This window comes from Lutzomyia longipalpis, chromosome 1 (assembly GCF_024334085.1).
Source record: "Lutzomyia longipalpis isolate SR_M1_2022 chromosome 1, ASM2433408v1".
In the NCBI taxonomy this organism is placed as follows: Eukaryota; Metazoa; Arthropoda; class Insecta; order Diptera; family Psychodidae; genus Lutzomyia; species Lutzomyia longipalpis.
In genome coordinates this window covers 50061962-50079295 of record NC_074707.1, presented here as the reverse complement: position 1 = coordinate 50079295, position 17334 = coordinate 50061962, and the positions used below count along the sequence as shown (strand labels likewise).

Genomic DNA, 17334 nt, shown 5'->3' with positions numbered 1-17334 from the left:
ATTTTCTAACAAATCTATTTACTAAAGATTTAAGAAATGAATAAATTGGTGCATATGGATTAATTTTTCAATAAAAAAAGCATAATTTCATAATTTATTTTCCATTATAAAATTATTCTTTTGCATTTAACGTCATGCACGTCGTCTAAATTTTCTACACGTAAAAAATAATCATTTTTAAAAGGGCAAAAAGGGCGGAAAGGGGTGTTTTCCTATCTAGAAACTCTATAATATTGGAAATAAGAGCACACAGTGTGGAAACCCTTGAGGAGAGAAAATGGGAAACTTGGGAGAGAGACGGAAGATTGTGAAAAAGCATTAACGAAAAAAAGTGATATAGAAAGCATTTTTAAGGGTTGCATCACCATTTTTCTCTCCAATATCTTTCTCATTTTTTTTTTGCCTTTCCACCTTCAATACCACCCTCAATGGAACCCCTCAAGCCACCCCCATTGCCGCCCCAATGATGATTCTCCCATGCGACCCATGCCATGGGAGTCAACCCACACAGTAGAGCTACATATAGCACATACATACCCTTTGCTCTCCCTTAAGACACATCATTCATTCCGGGAGTTGTGCTACGAATTCCTCCGCTTCCTCCGCAGTCACCCTCAGCATCATCCTCTTCCATGCGGATAGTTTCGCAGTGTTCTGTTGCTGATGTGTTGCTCTCGCTGGAACTTCCGCATCCCCCGGGCACCGCCTCGTATGCCTTGAGTCTCATTGAGGGTGGGGTTTTGAGAGCAGGAGGGAATAGATTGGAATTTTCTATTACGGACCCACACATATTCTCCATTATGGCGCCCCATTCTTCTCTTCCAGTGAGCTTTTCGTCTCAAAAAGAAAAAAAAAACCTTGGTGCCACATTTCTTTCACTTCGCATCATTTTGCCATCTACACCAGCTGTGGGAGTGAGTGGGTGGATGATGCAGATTCTCTTGAAAAAAGAAACAAAACGTGAGACGTTGAAGTGGGAACCTGTGAGAAAATTTAAAAGGATTAAATAACAAAGATTTGGGATTTAAAGCTCGAAGAAAATTATTTTCTTATTGAATTTTATTTGGAGAAAATCTTTACTAATTTAGGCAATTTAGGGAATTTTGAAGAAGATTTTCACGAAGTTATAAAGGGACAAAGTACATATTTTTGGTTTTAGAAGAATGGCTAATTAATTTTAATTTTAAAGCAAATACTATTTTAAAAATTAAATAAAAAATGAATAAGTTTTAAAGCTTTCTCTTTTAAATAAATGTTTCAAAAACTGTACTAAAATGAATATTTTAATTAGTATGCATTAAATATAGCAGATATGAAATCCAATAAAATGTGAGATTTTTCATGGAATGAGGATTGAAATTTTCCCAAAATGCAAAATTTTGTTGGCGAAAGGATTAAATTCTGATAAATTCATACAGGAATATATTTTTGATTCCAGGAAACACCACCCTCTACCACCAAATTCGAGGGGATGGAGCTCGAAAATTGATAATGAGGGCATTGGGAGGGAATTATACAGAAAATTATTTTTATCAAATTTTTAAATTAAACATTAGGTATGTGAATAATTTTAATGTTGCGCATTAGTTTTTTGGGGGTTTAATTGTCGGCATGACCTGATGGGCTATTTTTGTGTGATATATAATACGTTGTGTGTGTAGATAGCACAATAATACTATTATTGAGCTCCAGGGATTTTCAGATAAAAATTATTATTATTGCGTTGGCAATTAGATTTAAATCCATTGCGGTAGTCACTAATCATGCTCTATTTTTGACTGGTTAAACATTTTTTTTTTACAGGGGGCTGAACTAAATATTGGGCCTAATTCAGCGACCAAGAAACCCTTGAAATTCGCTTGAAATCTTGAAATTTCAGTACAAAATTCAAAGATTTCAAGGGTTTCTTGGTCGCTGAATTAGGCCCATTAGTGGTAAAAGCAAACTAACTTTTAAAGATTTTTTAAAAAAAAAGTCTTAGAATTTTGTTGTAAAAGAAAAATCTTTTAGTTGAGTTACAAAAAATCAATAAATAAAAAAATTAACTAAAAAAGATATTCTTGAAAAATAATATTAAATACTTTCAATGCAATTTTGCTGAATTATAAAAAAAAAATGCAGAATAATGAACATTTTCCCATAAATGTATTCACAGAGGGGATTGTATATTTTTCACATCAACATTTCAGAGAATTTTACGTAATAATTATTATTATTGTGCATATACAAAATGTACGCAAATAATACGTAGATTGGGGGTGGTTGGGTGGTTGCATGATGTGCCTGGGTTGGGGGTGAGTGGGTGGGAAAATGCAGTATGTGCGTGCATGGGTGAGTTTTCTCTTTAATACTGTGGAGTGAGGGGATGGAGCGTGTGTGTGTATTTTGGACTCCAATCCAAACTCCAACCCCAACTCCCTCGAAATTCATCCATCCCCCCACTACCCCCATTTGGATGGGGGTGTAATGAATTTCTATTAAAGCTTTTGAATAGGTTTTCGAGTGAGAGAGGAGTGTGCGGATTCAGTGTATAGTTTCAAGAGGATGGCACAGGATGTAATGCCATGCCCATATAGAGGGGCTTCCATGTAAATACATTTGTTAGTAACGTGTTGTATGCAGAAAGCTCCCTCCTGCCTATCCCTCCTATCCCCACCCCCAATGCAAAGCTCAATAGGGATGGGGATACATAATAAATTACATAACCAGGCCTACAATAATGTTGTGTACATGGCCTCTGTGGGATGGGATAGTGCATCCCTTACACACAGGGGATTGCATAAATAAAATAGTTTATATATTTTGCGAAGGGTGTGTGTGTGTGGGTAGGGCGTACGCCCCCTCCCGTAGAGGGTGGGTTTGTTCAATATGTGAATTTAATCGCAAACACACAGTCAAAATCAGGAACTTTTGTGAAAATAATCACCTCCGCAGAAAGGTGAGGGGCCACGCGGGGGTGAAAAGTGTGGCAGCGAAAGAAAAATCGTCGACTTTCCCATGAGAGACTTTTGCGAAAAAGGGGAAGAATAAGAGAAAAGATGATAAATCTTCCCCGTGCACTTTCCGTGAGTTTCAGCGATTTTTCTCGCACAGTATATCGCGAAAGTTTTCCCACCAAAACTGCAAAATCTCTCATGGAAAATTGATGCAAACTTCTCGATTTTTTTTCTTTATCGTTTGGTGCTTTTCAATTTGGCGAAAGTGAAGGCCAAGGCGGAAATTTTTGCACATAAGTCTATAACGAGGACACTGGACGACTAAATATTTATTTCTGTGTCTTGCTTTGATTTAATTTTATCTGGCAATTACGGCTTTCACTTCACAGCTACAAATGCTTTTAACTTTTTTAATCTTTTTAATTTAATTTCCTAACAGGTACAAGAGAGACGTTATGCTTATTTTTTCTCATGCAAAATGCATAGAATCATATTCTTGAAGCTGTAATGTAATAGAGCTGTTAGAGATTAGAACAGAACTCACAATATCAGAACTTTGTAACAAACATAATTTCTGTTTAATTTAATAAAGATTTATAAGATCAAAAATTTAGCTGCAGAGTGTTACTTCATCCACCGAATGTCCAACAATTTATTTCTTTTCCTTAGAACATGCCATTTTTAAGGCAAGGAATAATAATTTTAAACAGAAAGAACTCCATCTCCTGCGTTCAATCAATCAATTGAATTTATCATTCATGCTTGAATAGGATCAAAATTCTTTTTTATTGGAATAAAAGAAAATTAAAAAAAAAATGTTTCAAAAGTGGAATATTTTTTCATATTTTTTATTAAGATCTAACTTAAACTCAATGATAAATTCTAGTAAATTAATAGCATAGAAAAGTCTTAGAAATCAAGCAGAATTCTTCAAGAAATTCTAAGTTCTCAAACTAAAGAATTAAAGAACATATCTCAAAGTTTTTTTCTCAATATCTTTTTAGGGAATAAATATTCTCTTCAGTGATGTTTCTAATTTATTTTCACTGTTTTAGAATTAAATTAAATTGCATGGCACAACTGGTGATTCCATTAGGGAGCTCAAGTCAGACCTAATTATTTTGTGCGAAGACCCTAAAAAAAGAAGATTTCTCCCGTAGAAAGGAGAAGGGCAAAAAAAATCCCAAAAGTGATTCAAGGGATCATGTTTACTGCGTCGATAAAATATGCAAAAAGGTACAATAATTCGTAGGTGGAGAGGAGGTCCATTTTCTCAGCCCTCCGCATTGTCACAATTGTGTACACACATTTCACTTGAAATATTCATAATTAGTCGCTCACCCTATTTGAGATAGGCACCCCTACTCCTCCAGCCAAATTCGGCGAAATTCTAAAAGGCAACCCCGAGATTTCTAACATCGTCCCCATGAGAAAATCCTAGAGCGAGAAAATGTGACGCCACGATGGGTGCAGGGACTGAGATATGGAAGGACAATCGCTGAAGAAAATTGCTTCAATTTGTTTTACAGCTCAATCATTTCACTCTCTCGCTCAACTTAGGCAAATTGGGTGATTCTGTGAATCCCCTCTCATGAGGATTCCTGCGCCAATTCACTCAGCAAATGTCGTGCGCATTTTGAATTTTAAAACTTCTCTTACAGCTTTTCTTTTTCATCACACGGAATTCCATTGAATTGAGGAGAGAAAAAGCTAAAAACAGCAAAGAAAAGAACTTTAAGACTTGCGACGCTTTTATCCTCAATCCAATCTCCCAAAAATAAATTGCAATTCGTTCAACAGTTTTCATGCGGAGCTTCTTTTTCTCTCAAATTATATTGAGCTTTAGTGACAAAAAAGGATATTTACCCTAGAAAATTCTTTCATTGAGTTCTGGGAACTGATGAAAACATTCCCATAAACTTGATATGTGTGTGGCTGGTGGGTTTAATTTTCCAAATGCACCCACATGCTTTTCCCAGCGCAGTGTTGACTTCCTTATCAGTTGTGTGCAAAAAGATTAGAAAGGACACACCAAGTCATTTACGGAGGAAGGAGAAAATGACTCAAAGTTCCATTATCTCCTCTGGAGAGCGGCTCTATTTAATTTTAGTATGGGGTATATACCCCATGGGTTTTCCAGATAAGGGATTGCGGATCTGCTTTAGAATGCAACTCTGATGGCAACTCTCTAGCCGACATCAGGGGGTGGGTGTGTGTTGTTTGGGGGAAAATGTTAGAAAATTTTGCGAGTGAGTGAAAATGGATCGAAATGAACTAAACAAGAAACTTGCACTGTGTGTTACATAAGCCCTTCATTCAACTCCCTCTTTTGTGGATTTCCAGGCTTCGTATGCGAAGCCCGGTGCACAAACCGCCCCAAAACTCACTCTTGGACGTCACACCCGGTACCCCGCCCTAAATGCTTTCACTGGGCTTCAAATGCCACAGAGTTGTGCCCCCAAAGAGAAGGTGCTGAAAAATTTCCTGATATTTTCGTAATATTGGGGATAGATCTTGCAAGGAAATTTTGCTTTCTTTTCGTAATTTCTTTTAAAATCTGTTTTTGAAGAATGGCTGCAAAGGATTTAATTTTTATGGGAGATTTTAATAAATTTTGATTAGTTTGAAATGTACGCTATGTGTCTCAGGTGAAGGAGTAGCCCTCTAGTGAGGAAATTAAAAAAGGAATCGATGAATTTATTGATGAAATATTTGTAAAATACACATACCTAGGGGAGACCGGGGTTAAAAAAGTCACTTAAGAGTTTAGAAAAAGCTCAAAATATCATATTTCCCAAACAGATAAAGCAAAATGTATAGCTCATTTCTTTAGGAAATTTACTGCCCTACATCTCTTTCTCAGACCATTTTGTTCTATCTAGCTAGGAAATATGATATTTTAGGCTTTTTCCAAACCCTTAAGTGACTTTATTAGCCCCGGTCTCCCCTACTTATTAAAAATTATTTAAAACAAATAAATTTATAGCAAAATAACTGTAGGGGAACGTTGCCCAATTCGGACCTCCAAAGGTCCACGCAGAATGAGAAAAATGGTATAAAATAAAAAGCAATATTCTTAAATTTGGTACCATTTTAAAGCCCATTTAATGCTCTTTTAAGTCCCATAACTTTCTACATTTAAAGTTTTATCACTTATAAGTAATAGCGGATTGATAAAGGTCCTTAGAGGTCTGAATAGGGCCACGTTCCCTTATGAAGTTTTTTAATCTCTTTTACTCCAATATGCTTGAATAAGAAATTAAATTGAGAAAAATCTGATATATAATTTTCTCAATGAGAATTTCTTTTCATACCAAGATTTTTTCTCCATTTTACTAAAATTTGATTAAAGAAATAAAATCTATTTTCCGCTTTTTCAATCTAACAATTTTTCTGGAAATTAATCAGGCAATTTTGCTCTAATGATTTGAGAAAATCTATAAAGAATTTTTAAGAAATTAATCTTTTTAGGCTTCAATAGTTTTCAAGGAAAATTTCTCAAAAATTCCAAAAATGAAAATTGACAAATTTTCACAAAATTCTCAACCTATTTGGGGAGTGTGCGGGGAGTATTTTGCAACCACATCTGCACCCCTTTTGCCTTTCATATGTTAGTGAAAGGTCGGGCGGGGGTGTTTTGTGCTGGTGGAAATTCTCTGTGGGGCACAGGAGTTTGAATTGAATGAGCTGGGGAGGCGTTGAATGATGGTTTTAAAGGTTGGATGGGGAGTTCAGGAATGGTTGGGGGAGGTGGTGAAGGAAACAAACAGCGCCTTGTACATAAATATGTGGGAACGTTAGAGAGGAAGCGAGCCTCCGGACAAAACGTACCGCTTCCCTGTGCTATTTGCACATCAAATACCATACACTTAATGAGTTCACCCATGCTACAATTGTATACCAAGCAACGGATGTGTGTGCTCAAGGAATGAATATCAAAAGATTTTTCCATTTGAGAGGAAATTTCCTGGGAAATTCCATGCTTATGCTTCTTGCTTCTCTCACTCTTGTATTTTTTATTGTTCCATCTACGGGACAAGGAATATGTATTTTGATGCTATAGGGATGAAGGAGATTGATACCATGACCGTGTATGGATGAATAGTTCAATGGCGGGATGTGTCTGGTGCGGCGTCTCTCTTTGGGGATTGTGTGTATCATCGTAGCCAAGAGCGCGAGGGTGCCATCGAATAGAGGAGTGTGGGCCATAATGGAATTCGCCACCTCCTCCAGCAATATGTATATGTATGTTCACCCTTATCGTTGCCGCCGTGGCTGGTTTTCACTGCACAAGGGATGCGATACGGAAGGTTGAGAGGGTGAGGGATGAAGGGGGTGTTGGAGTACACAGAGGCTTTCAGATGGTGCCAGAAGAGCCATACAGTATGTTGGAGGAGAGTTATCGATTTTCACCATGCAACCCTTCACGGGAGCTTTTTGTCACCATCATACTATCTTCAGATTCATCCCCGTATAAAAGAGGGGGTGCAAAATGAGGTAATGTGGCTGTCCACAGGAAAAAAAAATATTAAAACCTGAATCTCAGGGTGCAATCTACAATATTAATTAATCTCCACTAACTCTCTTGCATCCCCTGCATTGTTGGTGGTGGTTTGGGGCGAAAACCCGGAACTTTTCCCTGGTCTAAGGTTTCATCCCTGAACTCCATCAAATTCCGATGAAAATTATGGCGTTTTAGGGTTGAGGGATGCTTTTAGAGAATTAATATATTTTTTAATTCTTTTCTGAGTGAATTTTGTAATTTTAATATAGCTGATTAGGCATTAAACATAAATTCTTTTAAAAAAATTCTAGAACAAGCTTCTATAGATTTAGAACTCTCCTTTCTTTAATTTTTTAATCGAATACTGAGGAAGTTTAAAAAAAATTCCAGTGCCTAATAAAACATTCTTTGTTCAGTCAATGAAAATCAAGAATTAAGTTTCAAGAATATTTTTAACAATAAAAAAATATTCATAAGAGTTTTCATTCAACCCTTGAGAATTAAAACGTCCATTACATCAGATAATACTTTTTTTTATAAGTAAAAATATGATTTTTTAAATAGTTTCCAAAAAGACAAAAAATCCTTTCTGCTTGAATTTGACGAATATTTTTAACTAAACAGCACAAGAACTTATCTGTACCAAATATAAATACTTAATTCCAACAATAAAAAAAATCTACAAAATGTGAGGGCGAACGATGAAAACCAACGAGATGAAACTATTCGCAAAAATGTTTGGAGCACTTTAGAAAATTTACTAAATCCCCCAGCCCTTGTGAAAAGTCTCACCTAACTCGGGGGTGTGTGTGTGTCGAGAAAAAAAAAGAAGAAGGGTGAAGAGGTTCTTGAGAGGATTAGCACTAGAGAAATTTTCACATTTGGAGCATGGAAGGCAAATTCAAGGAGATTCTCCGGTAATACAAAACCCCCTGAAAAGGTATTTTAATATTATAAAACCTCTCGTCAGTGCGAGTCGCTTTTCTCAAAGGGAAAACTCACCCCTCGTACCCTGTGAAAAAGGGGGTGTAGGTGCGAGAAGTATTAACTCCTTTACAATTTTCTTTGCTAGCTCCCATTCAACTCTTATCGCTCATCCTTCGCCTGATGCCGTGCCTTTGGTGCGGGTGCTTTTATATGAAATGTGACTCCATCGACTCCACCATAGTGCACAGGAGAGAAGAAGGATATGATGAGCACACAACACTGTGAGAAATCCCAGAGCTCTCCGTAATGGATGAAAATATTGAAAATTCCCGGAATTTCCACCCACACCCCCACATGGTACACACTCAACCACACGGAGCTCTATAAAAATTCTTTTGCATGTGTGAACCACCCACTCCTTGCGCCCCATATTTCCCTTCAATATTGCGTATATCAATTTTCATTTCCTCCACCTCCCTTCGCGCAACTTCAGTGTGGCGTGGTGAGAAAAAGGCGGGAAAATAAGCAGGAAAATTTATGTTGTTGGAACCTGCCCAAAATTACACGTTTTAATGTTTAATAAAAATTATAACTCTTGTGTCTTTACCCCCCAGACACTTCCCTTCTATGTAACTTCCCTTCTGAATATTTTCTCCTTTTTTTTCGCCTATGCGTCTTCGTGCGCCACACTGTGGGGTCTCCCATTTGTAAAGCCCATGGGTTTGCACACCACGTCAATGTGCCCTTTATGGATTCATGAGCACATAACGATTTTTATGGAAGCATATAAAATCCGATTAACTGGCCATCGTACCACGCGTTGTCTCACTTGTTCCTCCACACATACACGCCGAAAACCCGCCCGGAAATTCCAAGTGGTCAGGAAATGCCTCAAAATCCAGCAACCGCAACTCCTTTCTCATTCTTATTTTGCTATCGCGGAATCGCAAACATTGAGAGTATTTTTAGCACAATGCTGCCACACTGTGTACGTAAGAATATTTCTGTTTGTGAATTTACTCCATTAAAATACTTCTCACACACGTGAAAAAGAATTTAATTCTTGAAAGCAATCTTACTTAATTTTTTTTCGGGGTATTCTCAACTTGTTTCTCAATGCTGCTTAATTGATGAATTCTTCTCAAATTCTTTTTGAAAATTAAGAAAATTTAACTCCTATCTTTATGTTTAATTTTTCTGAAATATTTTAAGAATTTTTTACCTACTTCATCAGGTCTAGAAAGAACAAAAATGATTAAATTTTATTTTGAATTTAAAAAGAAATTGAGAGAATAGGTCGGAAACCTTTAAATTTGATGTTAAAGTACCTATTTTATTTTAATTATAATTCATTCATCAAAGAATTGTTTCAATTAAATTAATTAAATAAAAATTCAATTGAAAGAGTTAAAAATGATTGTCAACTGTCTCAAAAGTTTCCTTATAAAGTAAATTCATATTAGAAAAAATTTCCGAATAAGAATTTTTAATCATTCTCTCTATTGTAATGATAAAATCAGTTATTAATTTTTTCCCACCAGAGAGCTTATACCTACACAAGAGACATCTAGCGTCTTATTTAATTTCTTCATTATTTAAAAAGAAAATTCGCTGAGAATAAAATTAATTCAATGAAAACATAAGAAAAGCTACTTGTGCACCCCTTTCCGGTTCCATGGAACATGGAATACAACACATGCCAATCTCTCTCGCTCTCTTCTCCGAAACATCATACACATATTGGGATGTATGCTCAAAATGCCGCATAAGATGAGAAATACTTGGAAGTCCTCAGCATTTCTCAATATATTTCAAAAAATCTCATCTTTTTCAGCTCGGCGGGAGATGCTGTTGGACCCTGTGAGAGAATTATTTTGCTTTTTCTCTATTGAAAATTATTTTGTATAAAATGTTCATCTCATTGTTGTTTTGTGTTTCTCTTGTGGATTTCACATCTCCGCCGAACATCTCACGGACTTGGACGAGAGCTCACATGGAGGTATCCATGGAGGTTTTTACGTGAAATCTTAATGAGTTTTTTTTAAACGATTTTCATGTTAATTTTGAAATTTTGAATTTTTGGATTTTAGGATTTTTTAGGAACAAAAGGAACGTTATCTTTTGAATTTTTTTAAGAAGAGAGAATAAGTCGTGAGAGAATAATGGAAAGAAAGACAGAAGAGAATCTTCTGCTCTCATTAACCTTTTAGATTCTATGGTACCGAGTCATATTGTAAGTCGGGTAAGGGCCAACCATATAGCTTTCTCATTCAAACCAACGGCCATGTTGCAAGGCAGACTGTGCACAGTGCTGGTAGTGTGGCTTCTTTTCAGCCAACAGTCACGGTTTGGTAGCCAGGCTTATGGGCCTGACTCTCCGGAGAAGTGCGGAGAGTGAAAGAGCGAGGAGACCCCATTTCTTTCTCACCGACGAGAAACACGCAAAGTTATAAAACTAATATGGCCGTCTAACAATGTCAGATATTCGCGAGTTTATTGACAAAATCGCGGTTTAAGTGTAGCGAAATGGATCACAAAAAGTCCCCAATTCGTCGAACAAAGCGTCAATCTAAAGTGTTGGAGGACAATTTCTGGGATTGCAGTGTATGCACGTACAGAAATACAGCCGAAGCATTCAAGTGTTTGATGTGTGACGTACGAAAAGGTTAGTGCACTTCGTAGACTTCACAAATGCGAGGGCCCCCTTTTGCGACATTTCACCAAGAAAACTTATGCATCCCCATGTACCTACAGCCTATAACCACCCACTGTACCAATGGCCTAATTCCAAAATTCCCGCCCTTTATTTTTATGGGGTTCCTGTGGCATCCCATGGACTGTGTGTCGGTTAAAATGAGCAGTGAAGTTAAAAGTTGATTTGTGGCAAACATGAATGCATTGGTGCGCCATTGACGTTGCCAACATAGTGCGATGGTAAAAAGTGGATTTTCCTCAAATTCCCAATGGATTTTCCACCCAAACACCCTATAAAAAATCCCCCAAAAGCCATCTACTTATGCTCAAATCATGCACAACCCTATAAAATGAGCCTATATCCCTTGAAAGTGACCTAAAAGTGGAAAATCAATGAAACACTCCCTTCTTTTTTGTCTCATTCGCCCTGAAAATCAATAAATTCATTCACATTTCAAGGCTCTATCCTTGTAATTTCCACCTTCAGCTACACCCTGTGGGATTTCTTATCGGGATATGGCAAGAAAATAGACTTTCTGCCACTGGGAAAGTCATGAAAATTCGTTAGATTGAAACCTAAACGACCTACGCCCTTCCAAAAAAAAAGAGGCTTCAAACTTCTTTCTTCCTGTGAATGCTTCAAATCAAAAATGCGAGAAAAGCTTTGAGGGATGGTATATCAATGGGGAATGTCTCTTCGTAATCTCTCACGTCCATTTTCATTTAGTTTCTTATCATTTCTTTCCAAGAATACGACCTCATGAAATTCCTCCCTTGGCGTGTCTCAAAGGCAGAAATCACTGTTGTGTGCTGGCAAAGAAGATAAGAGAACGGAAATAGACGTCTTGAACTCTCCAATATCAACGTTCTCCATATCTCGGAATTCTTCTCCCCCCGAGAAAAACTCCCCAAGTTTACGCGTTGCTTGTTTACATGTCCAAGAACGGAAATAACAACCTTCTAAATTCTCACAACGTGAGATACCCTCCCAAGAACAAAATCAATACAGCTCGGCGGGTAAATTATTTTTAAAAGAAAACTACGCCGCGAATTTGCTGTGAGAATTGCGAAGACCCAGAGAAAAGAGATTGCGGAGTGCTAATAAGAAAATTCTGGAGAGTTTTAATTTTTTTTATCAACATACAAAAGGAAAACAACAAGCGCACTCCTTCCACGCAGCGACGCCATGTTTTGGAGGGGTGGTGAAAAGCACCACCCCCGTGTAGAAAAAAAAATCTCATAGCTGTTAAATGGAGGAAGGATTTGCGTGCACTTTTCCACCCCCGGGATATTAACAATTAGTGCGAATGTTTCCTGATATGTGGGGGTAATGTCCACAAAAGTGCCCGGCAATTGTTGCCCATTCATACATCTTCCCGGCAATTTTTCGCCGGTGCGCGGTTGTCAATGCAAGAGGGTTGATTTGCGCACAGAGCAATGCAAAAGAGAATTGAATTTCATAATATGGAATTGAGGAGGTTGCCTATTGCTAGAAATTTATGTTTAGGATTTTTTTTAAATTCCTAATTCTCATTGTTCGAATAAATGATTAATTTAAATTATAAAAAAGATTTCTTTTTAAATAATTAATCAACACCTGAAAATTATTAAATAAGGAGAATACTTATTACTTGAAATTAATCTTTAGGATTTTTTTTAAATTCAAAATTTCTTTCTTTGATTAATCCTGACAAACTCTGCTAAAAGAAATTCATTAATTAATTTAAAGAGAAAATGTAAAGAAAGATTTTTTTTTGTAATTTTAATTCTGAAGTGTTTTAATAAAGATTTTTATCTCAAATAATTCCTCTTAATATTTTAACACTTATAATTCGTTAAATCAACAATTGAAAATTTGAAATATATAGTTGGATAATTAATTAAAGAGGATTTTTATTCTATCTAATATTTCGTTCCATATGTGAATTATTTATTTTCGAGATTAATTTTGCTGAAATTTACCTTCAAAAACCTTCACTCCTCGAAGAATTTTACGCTCAACAATTCACTCTATTCTTCTGCTTTTAAGATCATTCTAATTATTCCTCCCCATAATTCACCTAATCGTCTTAGCCACAGTTAACCAAGCAACCCCCAAAAGCCCCAACCCTTAATAAAGGATTCAAATGTAAACGTCTCGTGGCAGGTACATCAACGCGAAAACCACGCCTCAATTCAGCCCTGGTTGCACAGCAAGCCGCCACCCTACCTGGAGCATCATCAGGTGTCGGACTACCCAATGGCACGGGCCCCAAACCCCCGCCAGGTTCCACATCTGCAAAAATGTCCTCGCGAAATAAGCATAAACACACGAAGAAGTTTGCTAGGCTGAAAAATGTTGATCGCTCGAGTGCCCAAACACGCGAGGTCACCGTCAATTCCGTGACTGTCGTGATCACGGAATACAAACCCAAACCAATTGTTAATCGACGTGAGTCAAGTGACCAAAGTTTGAGTGAAAGTAATGATTCGCGTAGCTAAGTTAAATCTACAAAAAAAAAACAAATTAAAAAAAAACACCCACACTAAAAACTTCTTTTAAAAAATAAGTGTTAAAATGAAGCCCAAAAAAGGAGAATTTTAGGAGAAAAAAAATAAATTAAAGGTGAATCCGGAAGAGAAATTCCTGAGCTGCGCGAAATCTTTCTTTCTTTCTTTCATCAAGAGGAGTGAATGATGCAGCATAAATCCATTTTGTATCACGCACGACATGCTCAAAAAACATTAAAAAAAAATAAACTAAAAGAAACCCTTATAGAGAGACATTAAAAAAAAAAGAAAATAAATTAATAAAAGAAGAAAAATCTATAATGCAACAAGAAAAAAATTAAATTGCAAAAAAACACGGTGTGATAATAAATTTAGCGGAGAAAGAAGAGATGAGAGAAAAGTAAGTTAATTATTTTGGATATATAAGAGAATATAAGAAATGCTAAAAAGTAATTTAGTGTAGCACCAAAATGGTTTTCATTTCATGTGGACAGCTCACAGATAACTAAAAAAAAGCAAGTACAGCATAAAAGAAACCCATAGAGCATTGCAAGCATTGGACATATCGGTTGCTGGGAAGGTGGATATAGAGAGAGATATTCGATGAAGAAGCTCTATAACTTAAGATAAATAAAAAAAAAATACATACACATAAGATACATAGTGCTGTAAATCGTAAAGAAAAAATTTCCTCCAAATAACAAAAATATGATTCCAACCCACACAAATTTCTCTCAATGAAAGCAAACCAATTTTGAGAAACTTCGAATATTTAATGTGTATAAAAATATATATAAAATAAAATAAAATAAAATTTAGTAACTATAAAATGCATTGGGGAGTGTGCTACTTGAGAAATTTATATTATTAAAAATTTCGAAAGGAGTGTAGAGATACATAGCGTGAATTTTGTAATATTTGCATTCACTGCCTGATTTTAATTTTCTGAAAAAGAAAAATAAATGGGAATTATTGGGGTTAGATTCTTAAAAATTAATTAAATTTGATTCACTGCCAAATCAGTGCAGTTCTCAAAGGTCATTCTTAGGAGACGCCCTGTGTGACATCGAGTCATTTTTGCGTAAAGTAATTGGTAAAAAAAATTACATTAAAAAATTTCTATTCATATTTAGATTTATTCTTGCATTAGGGGATGTCAGAGGAAGCAAGAAGGGGCAGTTAGAGTAGTTCTAGGATGAGTTTCTGTGCTCCTTTTCACGTACATTTTGACAATCAGAGGAAGAGATGGAAAAATTCAACTAGAAATTAAATATGTATAATTGAATACATTTTGAGAAATTTTGGAATAAAATTCATAATTTTTTGTCAAGTTCAATGTAAAAGTAACTGCTAGAATTTATATGATTTCGAAAGTATTGGGATTTAATTACCTTTTTTTGAACTTTGGGCTATCAGACGGCCTTCATCAGTCAGAAATGATTAAACTTTCAACCTTAAAAAAAAAATATTTTCATCTCTTTCTCCTTTAAAAAAAATATCTTTACACCTAATCACAAAAATTACAAACCCTTAAGGACACAGAACGTAACTAGAAACTCTTTTACTGAACCTCTTCTTTCATTGACAGATTAATTCTTTTCCACACACCAATTAAACCAAGTTTAATTTGTCTTCCTTCATTAACCTAAAACAAAAAAGTGAATTTTCGGACATAAAATTGCAAAAAAAAAATTCGCCAAACCTTTTCAAACCCCAAAAAGAAGACAAAAAATCATAAAATGAAACAATAAATAGGAAATAGGAAAATAAATCCGAAGGACATCTAGCAAAAAAGAAAACATAGAATAATGAAATTCTTCAAATTTTCATTTTTTTTACTTTAAGCCAAGACTGATTATTAAAAATAAACAGTGTTGACAGAGTCAACGTGTTTTTGTGTTTGATTGCAAGAGATGAAGTTGATAAAAAAATAAATAAATCACCCTTTGAGGAGGATATTAAATGCAACGAAAAATAGGATGAATTATAAAAATTCCTGCTCTTAAATTAAAATTGATTTTTTTAATTATTAAAATTATTTCACCTTTTTTGTGTACAATTTATAACGACTGAAAAGCCAATTTAAAATAAATAATTATATATATTTTGTTTTTAGTGAGTGGTGAATCTAAATATTTAAATAAATAAAATTTCAATTTCAAAAAAACCCTGATATTTGTATATAATAAAAGAGATAAAATAATCAATTCGTAATTTTATTCTTGTTTATAAATACAAAAAATATATATATTAATTCTGTATTTCACTTAAATTGTCATTATTTTGTGTAAATGTAATTTAAATGTATAAAAAAGAATAAAGCAAATACAACCATATAAATAATTTTCTAATAAGATTAATAAAAAAAAAGAATATTCTATATAGAGGAAAAAATGAGGGTTGTCCATTTTTATTAACTAAAAAAAACAAAGAATATATAAAGTAAAAATAAATTCTATACCACTTTATAGCTTCTATTTGGTCACTGTCTTGAAGAAAATGAAAAAGGAGTAAAAAAAAAACTAACGAATATTCTTTTCAGGAGGATTTAAATGAATATTAAAGTGAAAAATGGGAGAAAATGTGAATAAATTGAATTTGAAAAAAATATATTGATGTGTGTGAGTGATTGTAATTAATTTTTGAGTTGGAAATAAATTTAGAAAATTAAATTTTATAAAAAATAACAAATTATTTCTGGTCAACCCACCTCCAAACAACAATATAACAATAAAAACAAGCACTTAATATTAAAACTAATACTGTGTAAAGTGTCACTGTGACTAATTTAGTTAATTTCTACTCTCATAATATTATTTTATAAAAATAATATTTAAATAAAACAAATGGCAAAGGAATAGAAACACCCATTAATCAATATCTCAAAAATGCATAGCAAGAATATTTTTTCTTTCCCGTTTTTTGTACCACAATATTGCCCATTTTGAGGCCCCACAAAAAATAAAATTTTATATTAGAATTAAAGATGAAAAAATAGGGGATGAAATAGCAAAAAAAAAAGTTTTATTTTCTAGAATGAAAAACAATAATTTTTATCAGTAAATAATCTAAATAAATAGAAATATTTCAAGGAAAAAAATGTAAAATCACATAGCATGGCAAAGAGGAAAAAAAGAAAAATAAAATTTATGATTTTATAGTAAAGGAAGAAGATGCTAAAATAATTATTTGTTAAATTAAATATTTCTTTCAATGTCTCCTCAACACTTTGCACCCCACCTCCCGCCCAATCAGGCAATCTTTCTCTTGGCAGAGAGAAAATGAGGAATTGAAGACAATTTCGCCGAAGTGGAGCCAAACCCATGCTTCAAGAAGAGGCTGCTGTGTATGCGTTGTATGTAGAAATGGTATTAAATTGAACTTTAAAAGGGAAAAAGAGAGGATTGGAAAATACGCTGCAAGTAAAATAGAAGATGGAAAATTGAATTTGCTCTTCACTCTCAACATTTTCTCTGTCTCAAGCACTGACATCACTCCCCCTCTTTGCTGCCTCCATGGAAAACACACCACCAACCCCGACCACTTTGTTGTCTTCCCACCACCCCCATACCTATAACTCATTTCGCAATTGTTGCTCTGCTGGTGCTTGATGTTTGTCTTGGAGCATTCCCTGTGCCCGAATGAAAAACAATGCCCTCGCCCCCCCCCCTTCGAAAAGCCTCCCGCGTCGTGGAATATTTGAAAGGGGGGTGAGAAAATTTTCCCTGCCAAACTTCTTTGTCTCTTTGCGACTTTCACCCAAATTGTTTTTCTTTTTTTTCC

The 17334-nt window shown here is 35.0% G+C and overlaps 1 protein-coding gene across 4 annotated transcripts; it reads left to right on the top strand.

Annotated features, from left to right (window-relative positions):
• The first annotated feature begins 10702 nt into the window (after positions 1–10702).
• On the top strand, positions 10703–16753 carry LOC129788152 (YY1-associated factor 2). 4 transcript variants are annotated; one of them, XR_008750295.1, is made up of 3 exons: positions 10711–11032; positions 13208–13951; positions 14046–16753. XR_008750295.1 is itself a non-coding variant. In XM_055824182.1 (2 exons), exons 1-2 carry the CDS (start codon positions 10894–10896, stop codon positions 13540–13542), a joined length of 474 nt encoding a protein of 157 aa, XP_055680157.1. In that variant the 5' UTR covers positions 10703–10893; the 3' UTR covers positions 13543–16753. The 4 variants fall into 4 exon arrangements, 1 of the variants encoding a protein (XP_055680157.1); XR_008750294.1 differs by having other exon boundaries at positions 14015–16753; XR_008750293.1 differs by having other exon boundaries at positions 14010–16753.
• Positions 16754–17334: the final 581 nt, after the last annotated feature.